Source organism: Siphateles boraxobius, unplaced genomic scaffold, assembly GCF_051911475.1.
Source record: "Siphateles boraxobius isolate OS27281-9 unplaced genomic scaffold, OSU_SipBor_1 39, whole genome shotgun sequence".
In the NCBI taxonomy this organism is placed as follows: Eukaryota; Metazoa; Chordata; class Actinopteri; order Cypriniformes; family Leuciscidae; genus Siphateles; species Siphateles boraxobius.
Genome location: NW_027509019.1, coordinates 4,095,001 through 4,111,080, shown reverse-complemented (window position 1 = coordinate 4,111,080; position 16,080 = coordinate 4,095,001). Strand labels below are relative to the sequence as shown.

Below are 16,080 nucleotides of genomic sequence, written 5' to 3'. Positions count from 1 at the left end.
TGTCAAGTCTGGAGACTGTTTTCACTGTATAATGAATTCAATTTTAATAAAAGTTTTTAAATGGACTTCTGAGTGTTGTCATAATTGACATGTGACATCTAATAATCAGTAATATCACTGTGTGAAATATTCTTTGTAGACAAGCCATTATCTTTCATTATTTTCATAAACGTGCAACATATTGTAATTAGTTATATGTTACGTGTATATATATATATATATATATATATATATATACACAACCCCAAATCAAGAAAAGTTGGGACATTTTGTAAAATGCAATTAAATCAAGAATCTGTGATTTGTACATTCTTTTTAAACTTTTTTTAATTGACAAAAGTACAAAGAAAAGTTTTCCAATGTTTTCACTGATCAACATAACTGTATTTTGTAAATATGAACAAATTTTGATGGCTGCAACACACCCCAAAAAAGTTGGGACAGAGACCAAATAAAAGTGAAAAGATTATCCAAATTAGATTATCCAACTCTTTTGAAACAGTCCACAATTTCAAACAGTCTTTTGAAACAGTCCACAATGAGCAGGTGAACTGGTAATAGTTGAGGGTATCGTGTTTGGGTGTAAAAGTGCTTCTCAGTCTTTTTAAGCATAGATGGGTCATGGCTCATCACTTTGTGCCAAATATCATGAGAGAATTGTCAAACAAATAAAAAATCCCATTTCTCAATGCAAGATTGCAAAGTATTTATGTCTTTCATCATCTTCCATACATAATATTGTCACAAGATTCAGGGAATCCAGAGAAATCTCAGTCTGTGTTGGGTAAGGCAGGAGACCTCTGTTGAATGTGCGTGACCTTTGAACCCTCAGATGGCATTGCACGAGATACCATTATGCTAATCCGTTAAATACAGACACATGTGCTCAGGAGTAATTTGGAAAACCATTTTCACTGAACTCAGTCTGACTCTGCATCAAGAAATGCCACTTGAATCTCTGTTACGCAAGGAGAAAGCTTTACATCAGTTCTATGTGGAGATGCCGGCGAGTTCTCTGGGCCTGAGCTCATCTCAGACGGTCTAGAAGACAGTGGGAATGTGTGCTGTGGTCAGATGAGTCCATGTTTCAGCTTGTTTTTGGGGAGAAAATGGACATCGAGTTCTCAGTCCCAAAGACGAAAGGGACCAACCAGACTTTCACCAGTGACAGGTGCAGAAGCAAACATCTGTGCTGGTATTGAGGTGCATGATTGCAAACGGTATGGGTCACTTGCATTATTGTGAAGGTACCATTGACATGGAGGCATATATTTGGATTGTACAGAGACATAAACTGCCATCAAGATGACATCTTTCCTGGGAAGCAAGACAATGCCAGGCCTCATTCTGCACGTGCTAAAACTGAGTGGTTTCTAGACACTCTGCACCACAGAAGGGATGTTCCTCCTGTTTACTGCAGTCCAGATATGATCTTATGGAAAATGTATGACCCATCATGAAAAGCAGAATCAGGCAACGATGACCACAGACTGTTGAGCGGCTGTCTCGTATCAGACATGATTGGGCAAATATTCCACTAGCAGAACTCCAACAATTAGTATCCTCAACTCCCAAATGATTAAAAAGTGTAATTAAAGGGAAAGGTGAAGTGACACAGTGGTAAACATGTCTCTGTCCCAACTTTTTCGGGTGTGTTGCAGCCATCAAAATCAAAATTTGTTCATATTTACGAAATATAATTATGTTGGTCAGTGAAAACATTGGAAAACTTTTCTTTGTACTTTTGTCAGTTAAAAAAAGTTTAAATAGAATTAACAAATCACAGATTCTTGATTTTATTGCATTTTACAAAATGTCCCAACTTTTTCTGATTTGGGGTTGTATTTTAACGATGTCTTTAATAACTTTTCGGGGAACAAGTTCCAATCCCTTAGAAGCCTATGGAGGAGTGATCCAGCTCTCAGATTTAATCAATAATCTTAATTTGTGTCCCGAAGATGAACGAAGGTTTTACGGGGTTGAACAAGATGAGGGAGAGTAAATACTGACAGAGTTTTAATTTTTGGGTGATCTATTCCTTTACTTTGAGGAATCAGACCTTTACTCACTTCCTATAGAGTAGGGGTCACCAACCCTGCTCCTGGAGAGCTACTGTCCTGCAGACTTCAGTTCCAACACACATGCATGTAATTATCAAGTAACCCTGAACAGCTCGATTAGCTGGTCCAGGTGTGTTTGATTGGGGTTGGAGCTAAAATCTGCAGGACAGTAGCTCTCCAGGAGCAGGGTTGGTGACCCCTACTCTAGAATGTAGTTTGAGTGGGCAAAAACAAAAAGGTTTAAAAAAATTTATTGTCGGTCTCCGATGTTCTGAAACGAATGAAAAGCACATGGGTCTCTTTCCTTCGAAAGTCGGAGTTTAATGAAGTATTTAAGGAAGTGTTTAAATGAGGATTGACTAAAATGAATAATGTCAAAACTTCACATACCATAATCCCAAGGCCAGATCGGGCTTTCTGTTGCCAGAAGGTCTTCAATTGAATCTACAGATTCTGTGGTGGTTGGAAGATCATTGTATTGGGATATGGCATTATACAGCTTGTAACAGAATGAAATATCTGTAACAGTTATTCTGTAGTGTAAGAATGGAATGGTGTAGAAACACTACAAGCCATTAGAGGGCGCTATATAGACTCGCCTGTTTGGCATATAAGGAAAAAGCTGACATCAAGAAGTAAGTCAGTTTGGGTAGTGGGAGCTTATGTTTCTTGATGGCTACCTCAAAAAAGTGACTCATTGAGAAACCTTGGGGTTTTAAGCTCAATGTAAGAACTGATCATTTACTCACGCCTTAGGGTGAATTGGGACGCAAGTAAGTTAGGATGGGTTAAAAAGGATGCTGGCGTGAAGTGGATTTGTTTTTGTTGGTTGTCTCCAGCCGAAATGGACAATGCTAAAGAAGAGAACAACGCAACGCGCCGGGAACTACGTCATCACTGTTTACAAAGCGACCGATACAATTTGAACTATCCTCCTTCGCACGGTCGAGTGGGCGGCACTTCCGCTGGCGCCGGCGACATCGAGCCTGACCTTTCAACGTGATGACGTAGTTCCCGGCGCGTTGCAGATCAGCTCAATCCGAACAATTGTAGTGTATATTTTTTTTATTTTTGAAAATGACCTATCGTCGCGCGAGATAAGCCCCTCCTCCTCAGCTGCGATTGTGCACAGTCTGTTGAAGCACTTCAAAGACCTTTGAAACAGCATTGATTTGGACTTCAAAACGTTGGTTGTAATTGAAGTCCATTATTCGAAGAAAAATCCAGAAATGTTTTCCTCAAAAAACTTAATTTCTCTTCCACTGAGGAAAGAAAGACATGGATATCTTGGTTGGCATTGGGGTGAGTAAATTATTTAGGAAATTTTCATTTTGAAGTGAACTAATCCTTTAACTAGCGATTTATTGTTACTTAGTCGCTGCCCCATATACTAGCGTTTTAAGCTAAACAGTTTTTAGAGATAAAACTCTTTACATTCGATTATCAATGAAACAAATCCCAGAGAATGGTCGACTCGGTACCAATGTGATATTACACCATAAGTTCATTTTGCGCCAGAGTTGTCCTTTAATTTTATGAAGCGACGAGAATACTTTTTGTGCGCAAAAACAAACAAAAATGACGACTTAATTCAACAATTTCTTCTAGCCTGTGTCAGACTCTTACGCTGTTGACGTAACATAAACAGTCCAAGTCTTAAAAACACAAGCGAAAGCCGAAGGTAGGTAGAGAGGACCCGGCCTTTGGACCCGGAAACAGTATTAGTGGTTACGTCACGACTTAACAACCAGATAAGGAACGAATCGCGCGCATGCATCGTGGTGGTCACCCGAATAGCGTCGGCCAACGGTAAGCCGGCATTCTGGAAGCGTTGCACGGTTTATGTTACGTCAACAGCGTAAGAGTCTGACACAGGCTAGTTTTTGCGCACAAAAAGTATTCTTGTCGCTTCATAAAATTAAGGGATGAACTACTGGAGTCACACAGACGATTTTAACGATGTTTTTGACTACCTTTCTGGGCCTTGAAAGTGTTAATTAAATTGCTGTCTATGGAGGGGTCAGAGAGCTCTCAGACTTCATCAAAAATATCTTTTTTTTTAAATCGATTTAAAAAAAAAAATCCTAACGTTACTTGCTGAGCAGGAAAGAAACTGAAACCCTGATTAACTCCCAATTCTTTAGCATCATTATTGACAAAATAACCCCAGTCAAAACATATACTTGTACAGTTACTGTTTTTTGAATAAAACAAACTGTTTTGTCACTTACCAGTGCAAGAGATCGCAATTTTACATGTCATGCAAAAACTCCACTAACGTTAACGTTAAGTTAGCTCACTGCGGAATTGACGGGCGCTCTCACTTGTGAAGTTCGTCAAAATGGCTGATCCCGTGATAATCAGAAATCTGCCTTGCTGTTGAAACGACAGGAAACGTTAATAGTTTTTAAGCAAACTAACAAAATCGCGCTTTTTTATCCTAATTACTCAGCATGAAAGAAACAATCTGAAAGAGTTGTGCGTTGAACATGAAACCCAGTCCACGGCAAAATAGCCGCCCTCAGTCATAGCATATAATTGTCTTACAATTAACGTTAATGTTTTTCAAGTTTGTAGAAAACAAACCGTTCACTTACCAGATTTTATTTCAAGCAACAAGTAAATACTTACTGTCAACTGCCCACTGTCTCACATCAGTGACCCACTGTTGCAGTTCCTCATCAGACCTTTGAGTGCACTTCTTTATAGCCTCAATGTCCTCTTTGACGTCCTTTGTCTTTTGGATAGTCTCAAAAATATAATTAACGGAAAGTCACACAAACCTTCTGCAATACTGAAAGTATTAGGTACTAAGTATTTACAACTTATCAGTGGACTTAAGTGAGTTGAAATTTAACCTCGATTGATGAAATCTTTATTTTTCTCTTACCTTCAAGTACCGTGTAGACAAATACTTGTGCAGGTTTCTTTTTTTTCGCTCATTCCATCCTCTGGCATGCAATGTGGTCATATCTACTCGTGCTGTAATGATGAAATGATTAAATGTGCTTTTCAACTAGTGGTTAGTCACCAAGTAAGATGAATGAAAGAAAACAATCAAAAAGCAAGCTGTTTTAACAATCATAACGCTACCAAAGCACAACACGTGAGAACTGTAAAAAATGACCACTTGCCAGCCTTACTCATGTATTTTGTAGTTAGAGCCACACGGGACAAAAAGCTGTTTACTTGTTCAACTTCTTCACCAATCGTTGAGCCTGCCCCTGTTTGGTTTTTGCCACCCCACTGCACCTACAGCATACACACCAGATGTCCAAAATAAAAATATCAAGTTCAAGGACGTCAAAATGGTAAAGGGCTTACCATATTGTTTGAGAATATACATTTACCTCACATTTTGTAGAGTGCCCCTTTGCATGGATAACGGAGAGAACTGGCTTCATCTGAGTTAAGTTTTGCATTTCTGGGAATGCTAGAGCCACCTTTTGCAGATAGGGCCAATATCGACACATTATGTCAGTGCAGAAGAACTTGCAGTTTGTTTTTGTGGCCAGTTCATTTTGCAGAAACAGAGGGTATGCAAATATCTCCCCTCCAAACATGTTCAGACCTCTAAGCAATATGCAGTGTCTGCAAACTCACAATTAACAAATGTTGCTACATCTTTGTCATTGGCCAGAAAAACTCCATCTAAAAATCGTTGTCCCTCTGCCCTACATAAAGAAAATATGTTAATGACTAAAAATATTCACAAGAAATGTTGACAGAGTAATGTTATTAATAATATATTGATTAAAAAAAAAATCTAGACATCTTTTACGTCAACACCAGACCAATTAATACTAGCACTTACCTTTTATCTATTCTACATTATTATATATTTTTTTCCTGATTAAAATAAATAAAATAATACCTTGCTATGTGTACTGTGCTAGACTAACTTAGACTTGTTACAGCACTTGTATAATAATGCCCTATTGTTGGTCTGATTGCTTCCATTGTTCTCCTCATTTGTAAGTCGCTTTGGATAAAAGCGTCTGCTAAATGATTAATATAGATGTAATAATATACCTCTTTGTTTTGTTGAATCGATATAATTTTCTGTTTCCATCTGCAGAAACAGCAACTGTATCTGGGGTGCAAGCTGGGCAAGAGAAGTGATCAATGCCGCAGAGTTTTTCTCTTTCATGACGACAATATGTCCATTCAAGGAAAGCTTTTTGGAAGACGTTGCCACAAATGTTACCACTCTGGAATTATGAAAATTTGAATACAGTGACATGCCAGTAAGACTTGCGTAAATGCAAAAAACGAATGGATTTCCAAGTCTTACCCTTCCAAATTGTTGTGAGCGCTGTTGTAACATATTCACAAATGCTTGTCTTGAAAGCCCAGGTGCAGTGATCTTCAGCTCCTCAAAAGATGTGTAAAGGTCTACCTGGTATTGAGAGTGAGGAGTTGTCGTCATTGTACAGAGCCCCTCCCCTCTCCGCCATGTTGGCACGATTACCGCGGCAAAACAATGAAAACATGATTGTTTCCGTGTGTTGTTAACTCGGTAGTAGAGGAGATTCTCGCAATTCCGCACTGTTTTACCATGCCTGGACGTCACTGCTGCGTTAAAAACTGCTCCAGTACCTCACACGACACATACGGAAAACATAGGAACAATGGAATACAGTTTTTTAGGTTACCGAAATGGACACAGCATCAGGGAAAGCAAGTCTCTGACCTGACGAGACGCTGGATTGCTTGGTTGGCTGATGCCTTTGATAAGATTGTCTGCTGTGCCTTAACGAACATGTGCAAAAGTGTTGTTTGAGTGCCTTGTTCATTACTTTTTTATTTCTTTGAAATAAATGCTTGAAACAACTTGATATGGCTTAACAATATTTATTGAGAACTGAATATATATTTTTTGGACAACATAAGTAATAATAATAATAGGCCTACTGTTATTAGTGCAAAAGAACAAATATCTTGATGCTACTTCTCCAAATACCGCTGTTTTGCGCTTGGTGTGAGCTTGTTCCTGTAAGGTCCCTTTTCTTTCGCCTTATCTTTTTGCATTGCTTTACTTCCTTCCTTTTTTCCCCTCATATTCGTAGATCCGTCTCTGTCCCGCCAAAATAATAAATGCGTGAAAATAATAAATGCGCGAAAATTAAAGAGCTCTGGAACGTTTAGTAGCGCCTCTGTGAAGTTCTGAAGGCGTTGCCCCTGGCAACCGATAGCATCTCCTACCATCATGGCCGACAGGCTCAGACCCCGCCCAAATCGGCACGTGACTCCTCACTCTCAATATGGTTTGAAACCCGACAGTGCCTGGCCAGTAACCACTAAACAACAGGTCCACCACCTCAGGTGTCCATGATGCAAGACATGTTCTGCAATTAATAACTGGCAGGAAGAGGTCATAGCGACCTGCAAAGATTTAAAAAGAATATATATAAATAGTAAACACACATTGATACTCTTCAGACCAATAGACAAATACAATACAAAACATTGCAGTCAACCATTTAAATACAGATAAGTACACCTGATCGTCCAGCTACAACAGACAGGTTTTGATGGTCACAATCACAAATTTTGTCAGGTTGTGTAATGGGCAGCAAACACACTAGATGAAAGGAAACACATATTAACTATAAAAAAGGAAATAAATAACAACATTTTGAAGCTTTCAAGTACTTTTTACCTCGCTCATATATGACATTTTGGCCACTAAGGTCTTGCACAGCAGTTGATGGTGGGAGAGGTTTATAAAAACCCATCTATTTGAGTCTCTCTGTTGTGCAAAACTAGATGTTGATGCATAGAAACGTCACACTGCCCACAGTAACGGGGTTTCGGGAAACAGTCCTTGACTGCTTCTTTCGAGCTGCAGTGATCACAAGGACCATAATGCACACAGTCTGAGGCAAGCAAACTGTTAAGGAGTTTTGGCCTTGCTTCCTGCCAGCGTTCGCCTCAATGCCCAATCATGAGATGCTGCTGATCTGGGTTCATCACAGTCCATTGCATTTTGGAGTAGCTGTAGTTGTAAATCTTGCAATAAAAAAATGTAATTACATTACAATTCTTACATGTTAGAAGCGTGTAAACCAAGAGCACAAACTCTTCATGTTGCACACAAAGTTTATATTGTTTAAAAAGACATGAAAAAAGTAATCTCTCGGAAATTTGTACATTTAACACAAAAAGTTCTCTTTTTAAAAATGCACTTTTATTAATTCAGAGGGACTTTATGAAGACAGTCAGTGATACAGTTCCGGTGGGTAAAAACATTTCAGGTAAACTTACCAATAATCCATTGTGCATCTATAACTCCAAACTGTTGTTTGGTAGTTGAGACTTCAGGTGTGCTTGCAGTTCCTAGAATTAGACAATTGCATTCAGACAACAGAACAGATGCAAATCAACATGAAATGGGATTACTTGTAACGAATGGAGGGGAACTCTTTTCAACTGTTCAGGAGCTCATCTGAAAATGTTTTTTACAAAATTACCTGTCTGTTAGTATAGTCAAAGAGACTAATAAGTCAAAGATATGTAATAGAAATACAGTATTTTGTTGAACACACTCAGTGTACATGAAATCAACAAAAAACAATTGCTTACGGAGCTCAACTTCTTGAGTTACTTGCAAAGGCAATGGTTGAGGCCACTGGTCTTCCAGATCGGTCTAGAGTAAAGTAAACAGAAAATAATATTTGATTTATGCTTTCTGTACACCTAAAGATTTTGATTTTGACTAAGATTTCTTCAAGATCACGGTGTAATTCCTCCTCCATATTTTTCAATGGTGTGCAGTAGGCCGATCAGATGACTTTCTCAGTCATTTAATTTTTTACACCTGAGGGCGATACAAAGCAAAGTACACATAAAAACAAATTAAAATATTTGGGTAGTGGTTTGCATACAACTTCCTGAAAGGTTTAACGTCCATGGTTAAGGTGGGAAACATCACTGATAAGGTTTCTTTTCCTACCCAAGAAGGCAGTGCTCAGATAAATGTTTTCAATGCTGGGTAATTGGGTGCCGGTGATTCGTTGGTGATGCGAGTGTTTAAGGTCCGAAGTTTAATTAACTCACTTGTCTGCGTTATACTGCAAAAGGCAGAGAGATTACAGAGGTTCTTCAAATCTGTTAAAAGAAAGTTTATAATTAATTTATAAAAACAATACATTTATAAGAAAATGCAGTTTACAATCTTAAACTAAATCAACACAGCATATTTTAGCAAGGGAACTGTAACCATATTGCTATATAAACCATAGAAACTCTCCATAGAAAGTAGGCTAGTTGCTTGGAAAGCAGAAACATCAAGCCTAACTACATTAAAGCTGCTACATTAAACTGCATGTACAATACATAAATAAATGTAGTAATACACACTCATGAGTCATATGCAATCATGGCTATGGCTCAAGTTGGTGCTACATGGAAAGACTAACCTGCTGTTCCTTGATAGGCTAACTGATGTGGCTGGTACCTGCAAGCACATGTAAAATTGTTTGGTGATATAAGGCAATTGGCTACACGGAAATATAGTTTCTTACTGTACAAAAAATAATAATAACACCATGTTGTGCATTAAAAATAAACGTTTGTGATTCTGGCAACACGAACTTAATTGGTCGACAGTTTCATGATCTGTAGTTCTTAAGATATAGATGCAGATTAAGCTTATATGGGGTGGTGATGGTGCAGTGGATAAGACACATGCCTTTGGTGTGAGAGACCCGGGTTCGAATCCACTGTGAGACACCAATGTGTCCCTGAGCAAGACACTTAACCCCTAGTTGCTGCAGAGGCGTGCGACCTCTGACATATACAGCAATTGTAAGTTGCTTTGGATAAAAGTGTCAGCTAAATGAATAAATGATATATCTACATTGAAAGTAATGCAATATCTCGCATTTGTTTGCACATATTTGTTGAATGTGTGTATGTGCAAATATATATCGTTCAGACAGTACAGGGTAACTTATCTCACTAACGCTATCCCCCTAACGTTAACTACAAAACATACGTATCCTGTAGTATAGGAACAACTGTTTGTATGCTAGCTCACTAGCCACCTGGCTACAAACATACCTACTTTGCCAGGGTTCTGGAGATGTAACGTTATGTGGATGTAACTTTAAGAACTTCAGCTAAATCACACAGGCATTCGCTTATCTGTCCTAATGACGTCATGGTTCTAACTTTCCATTTACCATTACAGGTTACAGCAAACATGATTCAGTAAAAGAACACGTACCACTTAACATTTATCACTAAAATAACCCAGTTTTAGGATAATGGGATATACTAGTAGTCACTAGCGTAGCCAGGAATCACAATGTAGGTGGGCCCAGACAAAATCAGGTGGGCACAGCCTAAAATGCATCTGTGATCAAAATAGGCCAACGCAATTTACACCTGCTTGAATACACCACAGTTTAATCAGAGCACAAGCATGTATGTCATCATAAGCAGTGTTAAGAACATAACGATAAGAACAGCATTTCCACTGCGCGCGGCCACACTACACACACACACGCGTATCTGACAGATGCAAATCAGCAGGACAGTAGTGGACAGTGTGTAAAAACAATGCTTGGTCATAGTCTGGCTCAGCGGCCACATATACCACGTTAAATAAACAACATTGACTAGGCAACTACATAGTAAACGTAGATTGGCTTACTTTTGTTGGATAGCTTATAGCAGGAGACGACGGGGCTTAGAGTTGAACACTGCAATGATTTCGTTATAGTCCAACAATTCAGTCAATTCTCTTTCAAATGAGAGCAGGGACAAACAGTTTAGTCTATGTGTCAACATTGTTGCTCTGATACTAGTTTTTATCCCATTTACAGTGGAAAAGAATCGTTCGACAGTACAGCTTGTTATTGGTAGTGTGATGAGGACTCGTAGGAGACGGTTCATTCTTGGAAAGATATCGCATGGGCATGCATCGAGCACCTCCACAAGTGATGGAAATGCCCTGCCATTTGATACTTTTCTTTCTAGCTGCTGAAAAAACACCTCATGTTCAGAATCATCAACAGCGATGTTAAAGTGTGCACCGGCAGGCTGTAACAAAGTCTTGTTGCCGAAGGTGTTTGACCTGAGGCAAGCAAGCAGCGGCTGCTCTCAGTAACCCGTACGTGTCAGCCTTAAAACGGGTGTTCAGTTCCATGATCTGCCTGTCTAGTATATCATTCCACAATTGTTTCAGGTCAGAGTTGTCCTTGATCGTGATGCTTTGCCCACGGTAGACTCGATCAACATATCGCCCAACTTAGCTGGCAACTTCCTCTTTCGCGCCCCAGTGACGTCCAAATTCACAATCTCATGCATTTTCATCAAATCATCCGTCAGTGCTATAACTTTATCAATGTCATTTTCTTCATTTCTGAATGTAGTGTAGCTCTCCTTAAGCCTTTCGATTAGATCAATGCAATCTGCTACTGATATAGTGGCAGACTGCAAGCCCTTAGTGGCAAAGTCACTCGTTTCAAACAACTTGTTGAACGTTACAAGTAGAAACAGAAATTTTTTAGTTTGCATTTGTTGCAGTATTGAGTCTGCCTCAAGTTCTGTCTTGCCTGAGCTTTCAGAAAATTCAGCAAGAGTCTCCAATATAGGACCCAAAAGTGTCAGCACTTTACTCACTGCACTTGACCGCGAGCTCCGTCTGACGTCACAGGACCTCTCTAGCTCCAAATTCGTTTTCCCTGGCCGCAGCTGTTGCTGCATTTCCATAAATCTAGCATGCCTATGTGACCCCGTCATTAAACTATACTGGTTGTTAATGATGTCAAAAAATGTTGATATGCTAGGGGACACCTTTGATGCTGTGCACAGGACGAGGTTAAGGCGGTGGGAATTACAATGCACATGTACTGCATGAGGAAAGGTTTTCTTTAAAATTACATGCACTCCTCCTTTATTGCCGGACATACCCGATGCCCCATCGAACCCAAATCCAACGCACAAACCTGGATCGAGCTGTAATGGCGCCAATACTTGCAGGAGTTTTGCTGATATAGCACTTGCGCTCATGTTCCCTGTCTCTACAAACCCCACAGCCCTTTCCTTCAGCAGGCCTTTATGTATGTATCGGATACAGACTGCCACAAGCTCTTTTTTTCATAAGTCTTTACATTCGTCTGCTAAAATTGCATAATGCGTGTCTGTCTCATCGTGCAAATCCGCGTTTATTTTGCGGATAATTATTGATGCGGCTATTTCCAGGATTTCATTTTGAATATCAGGGCTAGTGAGTTTCGCGTTTCTAGGCAATTCGTCCAGTCGTCTTTTTATTTCTGGATGATAATTGGAGATCAGTAGAAATAATTCTAAGAAGTTGCCTTTGTTCAGTGCCTCTTCAGTTTCACGATACCCACACAAGGGAATGTCTTGTTTTGCACAAAAAAAAACGAGGTCTATTACAACTTTAAAGTGTTCTCTATTCCTTTCCAGAAACGAACTGTTGACAGCATCTTTGTGCAGCTGGTTAATTATATTTCCCCGTCCTGGTTTATGGCTTTGTCGGTATCCTTCAGACCTGCCCAGCGCTGTAGCAAGTGTCCTGCTAGCCTCGTGTTTAACACAACACTGGGAGAGATGCTTCCAGTCTCTAAAGCCAGTTTTTATAAATCGGCTCTCAGTGGCTGCTTCAGGGAAATGGCGACATGGCTTACAAAACACAGCGTCTCTCGAAATACTGTACTCTAGCCATGGGAACTTTTCGTACCACCGGACATTAAAACTTCTTTCTTTGCCTGCTATAGTGGTGACTGGAAATGAACTGAGTTTGGGCTGGGTAACAGGGTCATCAATGGTGGATAAGTCGGATGGGGCTGTTACGTCCTGAGTGCTGGCCTTAGGGCCCTTTCACACCTACCTTGTTTAGTCCGGACTTTCGGACTTTTCAGTTTGTTCCGAATCAAAATTACAGGTGTGAAACCTACCCCGGATCACAGTCCGGACCAAACAGAGGAAATTTGGTCCGACGAAAAGAGGTAGTCTCAGTCCGGATCAAACTGAAAAAAAGGTTTGTTTCGTTTCTAGTGTGAAAGCATTTCTGTATGGTTCGGACTTTCAGACCTTTTACAGGAAGTTCCGGTGGTTCCCGCATAGCCGAAAAAACAGAAGGTGGCAGGAAAAATGAGCCGTACGCACATGGGGAGAGGAGGAGACGAGGTTTTTAATTAAAGTATCATGGTCTGATGACCATTCCTCCTCCTTTCCTGCCGGCGACGATAAAAATGTGCGCACGACGAGGACGTTCAGTTGGGGAATTTGAACTAACGTTAGCCTTGTGTATAGTTGGAGCTGCAGGTAATTATGCCATAAAAATAACAATACAGTTGCAACGATATGCGTCTGTTCATTCATGTTGTCAAAGTTACCCGCCGAATTGACAACACGCCGACGTCAGACGCAGGTCCATTTACAAACCAATCAATGTCGAGATGCAGCCCACATAGATGATGACGACAGGACGCAAGTATTTCACGTAAAGTTCTTTAGTGCGCTCGCATAACTGCAGTGTGAAACCAAACCAAAACTTTCTGAAAGTATAAAAATGTATAAAAACGTGAACTTTGGTTCGGACCTTGGTGCGGACTTTCAGGTGTGAAAACGCCTTAGACTTAGTCGAGTCTGAAACAAACGCACATAACGCTGCGATAGTAAATCATGATTCATTCGTGTTCATTATTGCACACTTGTGTATATATGCCTATTAATTAGCCTAAGACATGACTGTATGTACCTGTACACTGGCGTGTAGGTGAGGTAGACGTTAGAGAACGGAGAAATGGCAGAATTAACATAATCACTAGCAGAGCTGTTCAGCTCCTTACTACTCGAGACTGATGGCTGAGGCTCCTGAACATCTGCATTATCTTCCTCCTGGGGCGGTCGTGGTCTTTTTGACACGAACTTTAGTACGTTGCTCTGTTTCATTTTAGTTTAACATAACTTAGCTAAACTTGAGTGTCCCTCTGTGAAATGTGCTCGTCGTTGTGAAGGGGGGACGGGCTGTTCGCAATCTGACTGCAAAATACGCTGCGCGGGCATTTCGTCATCACCATGACAACCAAACAAGAATCGAGAAACATTAAGATTTATTTTTATAGGTCAAGTATTGTGATAATCACTGCAGTCCAGATATGATCTTATGTATGACCCATCATGAAAAGGAGAATCAGGCAACGATGACCACAGACTGTTGAACGACTGTCATCACCCAGTTACTGTAAAAAACATCCTTCCTTTGAAGAAAGCCCAATAAATGTCATTTTAAGACAGACATTTTTAATATATATATATATATATATATATATATATATATATATATATATATATATATATATATATATATATTGAGCACTTTAATTTACACATTAATTGGTTGTGGTGGTTAACCTGCAATTTACACTTTAACATTCAAATATAGTGCAAAGATAATAATATACCTCATTATAATCTATACAGAATAATAATCAACACTAATAATCAGAGAAGACTATTAGGCTACATTTTGGTATGGTGGTAAAACTATTTTAAAATCTTAAAATAGTTCCAATAAGATTGTATTAGGAAGTAAACATCATTGGCTTCAGTAAATGAGAGTTGACAGATATTTTAGTAACACTTAGTTATTTGTTATCATTAGCTATACATTATAGTTAACATAAACTAACAATGAATGACAATTATAGCATATATTTAATCTTAGTTAATGTTAATCCCAATATTTACTAACACATGTTTAAGATCAGAGTTGCATATGTTAACATTAATGCACTGAGAACTAACATGAATATAAACACATTTAACTAACATTAACAAACGCTGCAAAAAATATTGCTCAATGTTTATGTCAGTAAATGCATTAACGGGTTAACAAATGAGACTTATTGTAAAGTGTAACAAATGTGAAACAACTAACTTTACATCTTAAAATAGTTTATAAACATTGTAAATATTTATAGCAGAAGGTAATACTTGTACCAGTTGCTTTCAGGCTGGTTCAGAAATCTGTTTTCAAGCGGATGGATAATTTGTCTGGTAAACTCAACACCAAAAATAAATACTCCATATTTACAAACTCACTACAATAAAATAAAAATAACACAATAAAAACTGATCTCAGTTTATTGAAGTGACAGTTTTCCTACACAAGTTTTCATCTGTTTGTGTCTGTAATTCATTCAGGTTTCATCTATTTCACCGCTTTAAACTTCAGTTTGTTTTGTCCTTTAATCAACAAGTACCAATGTTCTCCTTAATACTTGATATGCTATGGTTTTAATTAAGAATTTAGGCAGTTGTAAGTTTAGCCAAGGTCTGCATTTATTTTGGAAATGTAAGTTACAAAAAAACCTTTATATAAAAAAAATAAACATAATTTATTTACATCTTTTACATCGCATTAAAAAATATTGCAGATTAATCCAATTCACTGCAATCCATAATACGTTCACAAAAAAATGAAAATCGGACACTTAACGTTACATAAATGTTAAACTACATAAGCTACAGTTAGTAGTAGGTAATAGTAATAATAAGGGTTTCCCCCACAAGCGTGATAATCTCTTTTCCGGGATGATGTGTGGCTCTTAAAAGAGCCTTTGTGTGTGAGCGCCTCCTCGGACTCTACTTGGAGCTGGTGTACTTGGTGACGGCCTTGGTGCCCTCAGACACGGCGTGTTTGGCCAGCTCTCCGGGCAGCAGCAGACGCACGGCGGTCTGGATCTCTCTCGACGTGATGGTGGAGCGCTTGTTGTAGTGAGCGAGACGAGACGCCTCACCGGCGATGCGCTCAAAGATGTCGTTGACGAAAGAGTTCATGATGCCCATCGCCTTGGAGGAGATGCCGGTGTCAGGGTGAACCTGCTTCAGCACTTTGTAGACATAGATGGCGTAGCTCTCCTTCCTGGACTTTCTACGCTTCTTCCCTCCCTTCACGGCGGTCTTGGTGACGGCTTTCTTGGAGCCTTTCTTTGGCGCGGGCTTGGCTGGTTCAGGCATGATAATGGATGATCGTTAA

At 39.3% G+C, this 16,080-nt stretch overlaps 1 protein-coding gene and 2 long non-coding RNA genes across 3 annotated transcripts in view; all 3 read right to left on the bottom strand.

Moving 5' to 3' along the window:
- Window positions 1-4,691: 4,691 nt before the first annotated feature.
- Window positions 4,692-5,654, bottom strand: LOC143703958 (uncharacterized). Its single transcript, XR_013191502.1, has 4 exons — window positions 5,411-5,654; window positions 5,204-5,312; window positions 4,951-5,042; window positions 4,692-4,809 (listed from the first exon to the last, which is right to left on the bottom strand). It is a non-coding gene; the product is annotated as an uncharacterized LOC143703958 (long non-coding RNA).
- Window positions 5,655-5,659: 5 nt separating this feature from the next.
- Window positions 5,660-7,440, bottom strand: LOC143703959 (uncharacterized). The gene is made up of 4 exons (XR_013191503.1): window positions 7,318-7,440; window positions 6,355-6,459; window positions 6,093-6,271; window positions 5,660-5,734 (listed from the first exon to the last, which is right to left on the bottom strand). It is a non-coding gene; the product is annotated as an uncharacterized LOC143703959 (long non-coding RNA).
- Window positions 7,441-15,361: 7,921 nt separating this feature from the next.
- The window catches only part of LOC143703887 (histone H2B-like), a 729-nt gene continuing 10 nt past the window's right edge, over window positions 15,362-16,080 (bottom strand). Inside the window, exon 1 of the mRNA XM_077197367.1 lies at window positions 15,362-16,080. This exon is cut by the window's right edge and continues 10 nt beyond it. Coding sequence (XP_077053482.1) covers window positions 15,687-16,061 — 375 coding nt within the window. The 5' untranslated portion in view covers window positions 16,062-16,080 and the 3' untranslated portion in view covers window positions 15,362-15,686.